At 34.3% G+C, this 6,165-nt stretch overlaps 2 protein-coding genes across 2 annotated transcripts; both read left to right on the forward strand.

Annotated features, from left to right (window-relative positions):
• On the forward strand, positions 3,393 to 4,298 carry LOC107606320 (fe(2+) transport protein 3, chloroplastic; the record flags this gene model as incomplete). Its single annotated transcript, XM_016308365.2, is given in 3 exon segments — positions 3,393 to 3,757; positions 3,867 to 3,918; positions 4,095 to 4,298. Coding segments are annotated over 3 exon segments (271 nt in total), but the record flags the coding sequence as incomplete, so codon positions are not given.
• On the forward strand, positions 4,300 to 5,741 carry LOC107606319 (zinc transporter 4, chloroplastic; the record flags this gene model as incomplete). Its single annotated transcript, XM_016308364.2, is given in 2 exon segments — positions 4,300 to 4,769; positions 5,042 to 5,741. Coding segments are annotated over 2 exon segments (926 nt in total), but the record flags the coding sequence as incomplete, so codon positions are not given.

The raw sequence follows: 6,165 nt of genomic DNA on the forward strand, positions 1-6,165 counted from the left end.
TTTATAAGCTAGCAGATTTCCTCTCATCTCGTCGTAGGAGATTTTTTTAAAATTGTTTCCTTCAGCAATTGCTATGCTCTTGGTTTTTCATTTTTTGGTGAGACTTCTTAGAATTTTTTCACGAGCTCTTCTTCAGTGTGTTTCTTTACGAGAGCATCAAGATTATTAATGATCATGAAGAATCTTTTAAACATCTCGTCCATGCCTTTATATTCTTTCATAAAAAATATTTCGTACTCCTTCATAAGCATGCCAATACAAGTTTTTCAAACTTGTTTGGTACCTTTATGAGTGAACAACAGCTTATCTCATATCTTCTTTGTGGTTTTATACTTTGAAACTTTTCTAAATTTCTCGAAACTAATTGCACAATGTATCATGTTAATAGCTTTGGCCTTTAGCTCCACTTCTTTCTTGTCTTCGTCGTTCCATTCATTATCCTTTTTTGGAACAATATTTTCTTCCGTATTGACATTGGTAGGAATGTCTGATCTATTGAGAATGATCTTTCAGACGTTGCAATCGATGGATTGCATGATGATCCTCATCCTTTCTTTTTAATAGGCATATTTAGTGTCATTGAAGTATGGTGGCCTACTATTGGATTATTCTTTCATTAGAGTGTATGCAATAATATTGATTGCCATAGATCGTTAATTCCAAATTGTTAAGTTAGTTCCTTGAGTCTAAAATCTTATGTCAATTGAAAGTTTTCAAGTAAGTTGAGAAGGGAGGATTAAATCAAGAAAATATTTTTTAAAATTAATAAAATTGATTGTGCAGAAATCATGAAATGAGAGATTATTTTGCCTTTTGCTTGTCTCGAAGTAAAAGAATAGAAAATGATAGTGCAGAGATGAGAGTTAGAGAATAAGTGACACCGCGATATATCTTGGTTCGGTCATGAAGTGTAATGTGATCTATATTCAGTCTCCACTATAAATAATGGTGGAATTTTCACTATAATCAAAAAATATTACAAATACCAATTCAAGATATTCATATTTTTGTAACTCATCTGAACTAACCCAAATTTAATAATTTCTAAGTGCTAACTCAACTTAGATAATGGAAACCAAGTGTATTCTAATCCTAGTGCACTTTTAAATCAATCACTCCAATAAAAGTGTAAATGACTTTTGTATGAATTAACTCTCTTTATTTTTTATATCTCTCAATACAAATGTAATTTTAAACAATAGAGATATTGGAACACACTTAAAAACAAGAAAGCAAAAACTGTGTGTATATTATCTGAATTAGCTCAAATTAGTTACCTTATTCCGTGGACAAATCATGATATATAAAGCTTGTTGATCTCTTCTTCAATGTAAGAAAAATTTTCTTTTTGATCCAACTAGCCCTTTGCACAAATCAATGTTATAACCGTTAGTATTGGAGAGGGAATCCTTCCTTCTTTATTCTTTGATCACAAGTGCAGCAGCTTCTTATTCTAGAATGACATGATCTTTGGAGTATATAGCTCAATCATGTGTTGTTTTGCTTAAATCATAAATTGTTAATTGTGATTCTTTGATTTCTTTTTATTAATATCTACGATGTTCATAAAAACAATAAATTAAAAAATAATAAATATCAATTATGTTTATCATATAAGAGTTAAGATCTAAGAGCTTGTTTGGGTGAGTTTCTAAGAAAAGATTTTTTTTTGAGTTATCTTTTTTTAAAAGATCTTATGGAAAAGTATAAGTAATTTTATGTTTGGGTATCTCATGCAAAAAAAATCTTTTTATCTATCAATTATGTTTGGGTATAACGATATCAAAGTACTTTTTTGTTTATTTATTAAATGAAAAACATCTTTTTTTGAAGAGAAATTTTTTTTTTAAAAAAAAATGTAAATTACAGCTTCTCAAAAAAGATATTTTTTTTATTTTTCTAATACTTTTACTTTTACTACTAGAAATTTGCCAAACACACTAAAAAATAAAAAAAAATCTTTTTTCATTGAAAAAAGATCTTTTTTTTTATCAAAATAACAAACAAGCACTAAATCTTGATTCAACAAATTACATAACACTGACTAAAATAATATTTACTAAAAAAACACTTTTTTTTTCCTTGATGCAAGAACCACGCTTATTCTTCAAATCAAATCAAAATTAAATTTCATAATTAAAAATTGAAATTCCAACTAAATCGCCTATGAGAATATAATGAATCTAAAAATCAAACCCTAATATACTTACAAATCAACCTCCCAAAACCTATCATCAAATCTATAATTTGTACTAATATCCAACAAAATTTTCAATCAAACATTAACAAATAAGAGTCTAAATAATTTTCTACAAAACTTTCTTGTTAACCCCAACCAAACTTCGTATCAAAATCTAATAAACTCAAAAATCAAATGCTAACATAACAAGTCCACAAATCAAATTCCAAAAGATCTACCATCAAATTCACAAATTACATTATTGATTAAAGCAAACAAAAAAAAAAAAAACTTTTAATTACACACTGAGAAATCCACGGATCAAACCTAAACATCTTTTTAACAAAATCCAAAATAACCACATTCCAACTAAATCCTCAATTGAAATCTAATAAGCTCAAAAAATAAACTCCAATATACCTAGAAAAGCATACATTTAAAAAACCTACAAACAAATTCATGATTTATTATTAATCAAACTGAACTAAACCTTTATCAAAATTCATGATTTGAATTCTTGACCAAATCCAACTAAACTATAAAACAAACTCTAATAAACTTAGATATCAGATGCTAACAAATTTATAAATCAAACACTAAAAAATTTCAATCAAATTCATGATTTGTATAATAATGCTTGATGACAATTTTATACGATGTCTCCATTGACAATAAATTAAACTGATGATAATTGATAAGAATTTTTTAGAGTAAAATTGAAATGAGAAAAATGATTAAAAATTACATAAAAAATATTAAGTAATGCTGTATTAAAATAAAATGAATAATGTCATATTATANTAAAATTTAATCTAATTTATTTTAAATCACTTTCGAAGTAAGTTAAAATAAATCCAACATTTTTTTAAATTTGGCCTAATTAAACTCGGCCCAGCCCAGCCATGGACATTCGTAGTAGCAATAAAAAATGCAAGAAAACACAAAAGCGTCATGTTCAATTGGAAAAACTAAAATCGAAAATAAATAGAAATGTTAGAAAGTAAAACATGTTAGACATTTCCTATTATTTAACACAACACTTCATAACTGAATTCTACTTTATATTTCTTTTTTATATTTTTATACATATGTTTATAATATTTAATGTATAAATTGCGAGGCTGGTTGTGCGGTGGATGTTTAAAATATGACCTAATGTCTAGATCCATGCATTCTTGTAATGAAAAGAAAAGAATTTAGTAATTCGTAAATTGAATATTTAAATAGGTGCAGCGTGTTGGTGTTTCCAGATATAAAAGTAAGAGAGAGAGAGAGAGAGAGAGAGAGGAGATGTGATGAAAGAATGTCGACACTATCGCGCTCATTTCCTTGCAAACAGTCAGCAGGCGAAGGAACCCCCTCCTACTCTCTCCCCTCTCAACACCCTCACTATGACGACACCCTCTCTCTTACCCAATTCTCTTCCCTTCTTCATGTTCCTCCTTCTCCCTTTCATCTTCATCTCATTATTAATATTTCAGATTCCTCCGCATCCAACTATTCTACTATAACCCCCACCCATACGCACTCTCCCAAATATCCCTCTAGTGCTATCATCATCCCATGTTTCTGATTGAGGTTTCTTCCCTTCTCCCTTTCGTTCCTTTTTCCCTTTTTTTTTTTCTCTTTATTCTCCACTTTCCCTAGATGAATAATGATCATTCTTTTTCAATTGTTTTATTCACAGGATATCTGGCCACCACTCCAGCAATTCCTATCGAATACTCGTCTTCATTCAGGTACGTGACTAACGCGCTACACCAATCTACAATTTGATATGAACGCTCCAATTACAATTAGGGTGCTTCGTAGATCCGAAGGAATCTTTTCTAATATTGCAAAAAATTCACACTAGTTAAATTTTGTAAAGGGAGTTTCTAAATTCTTCCACACCGGTGCTTTTGTTTCCCCAAAGCATCGATTTTCCAGCAACTGCCGGAATTCATGGCGGCGTGCGGGGACCGGGATGCCGAGCTCTGCCGTGATGACTCGGCCGCCTTCGTTCTCAAGTTCGTGGCCATCGCCTCCATCCTGCTCGCCGGAATGGCTGGGATCGCCATTCCGCTCATCGGAAAACACCGCAGATTCCTCCGAACAGACGGAAACCTATTCGTCGCCGNTACTCGCCACCGGGTTCGTCCATATGCTATCAGACGCTACTGATGCGCTGAACAACCCGTGCTTACCAACGTCACCGTGGCACAAGTTTCCGTTCACGGGGTTCTTCGCTATGACGGCGGCTCTCTTGACGCTGCTGCTTGATTTCGTGGGGACTCAGTACTACGAGCGGAAGCAAGGGGTGAACCGTGCGGTGGAGGAGCAGGCGCGAGTCGGAACTTCGGAATCCGGCGTAGAAGACGGGATCGTGGAGGCGAAGGATTGGAGTGGGAAGGTTTTTGGAGAAGAAGAGAAGGGTGGAATGCACATCGTGGGAATGCACGCGCACGCTGCTCACCATAGACATAACCACCCCCATGGCCAGGATGCTTGCCATGGCATTGGTGGCGGCGTCAGGCCCCACGACCACGGCCATGTCCACGGCACGCATGAGGAGGAGGATAGTGACGTCCGCCACGTGGTTGTTTCTCAGGTAGCTTTTTTATCACTGCGGTAACAAATGGAAAAGTCTAAGTACAGCAACTTTTGTGTTTTCTGTCCAGCACTTAACTATCAAAACAAAAGTGGGTGATTTTCCACCGTTAGATGTAATTTCACACCATTAAAAACACTATTAATAGCCAATTAATGGTTACAAAACACTAAAATTGCTGGCCTCCTAGCATTCCTCTTAACAAAATAGAACAAAATGAAATGCTTTTTAACACTTCATGATCATGATTGTGACTTGTGATTATATTGCAGGTGCTGGAGCTTGGAATAGTGTCGCACTCAGTGATAATTGGGTTGTCTCTGGGGGTTTCACAGAGCCCATGCACCATAAGACCCTTAATTGCAGCATTGTCTTTTCACCAATTCTTTGAAGGGTTTGCACTGGGAGGGTGCATCTCCCAGGCACAATTCAAGACCTCATCCGCAACAATAATGGCTTGTTTCTTTGCACTGACCACACCCACCGGTGTTGGGATCGGAACCGCAATCGCGTCGGTGTATAACCCTCACAGTGCGGGTGCACTGGTCACGGAGGGCATACTGGACTCTTTGTCAGCAGGGATATTGGTGTACATGGCGTTAGTGGACTTGATAGCGGCAGATTTTCTTAGCAAAAGAATGAGTTGTAATTTTAGGCTGCAGATAGTATCTTACTGTATGCTTTTTCTTGGGGCTGGATTGATGTCTTCGCTCGCAATCTGGGCTTGACAATGATTCAATCTGATCCTTCTTCCGTTATACCTGTAAACTAGTAGTACGTCGATCAATAACTCATATCATACCACCACTTTTTTGTTTTCCTTTCTGTGTTACTTTGGTTTCTCTTTACCTTCCTTCTCTGCCTTTACGTACAAACTGAAAAATGTGTAACCACTGTAACACGGAAACTCAAGAAAAATACTGTAGTCTGGTTATTGGACTGAAGAATTCACAAATCTGTGCATTAGTGTTTTGAGTTCTATCTATTCTATATAAAACGGAATTTTTTCTTACTCGTTTAGCCAAGTACGCAGGCAGGCAGCAATGTGTTATTAAAAGTTTTAGATGTTAGTTTAGTGTTTTCCTAAGTTAGTGATATATTATAAATTTATAATTGATTTTATTTTAGTATATATTCTTGAATGTCTGTTAATTACGTGAGACTTTAAACGTGTAGCTAGCTCTCGTGTTGTTAGCGGTGAAAATGGGTCGGAGGGTCTGTTAGGAGCTTGCAGTGTGGGCCTGTGTTTGATCTTTGTCATAAAATACTTTCAGATTGATTTTAAAATCTAATTTTATTAATAGGTCACAAATTAGTCTAAAAAGATTTCATGTCTAAATCTATTAAAATATAAATAATAATTTCGTTAGATAATTAATAGAGTTTAGCTAACAAA

This window comes from Arachis ipaensis, chromosome B07 (assembly GCF_000816755.2).
Source record: "Arachis ipaensis cultivar K30076 chromosome B07, Araip1.1, whole genome shotgun sequence".
Lineage (NCBI taxonomy): Eukaryota > Viridiplantae > Streptophyta > Magnoliopsida > Fabales > Fabaceae > Arachis > Arachis ipaensis.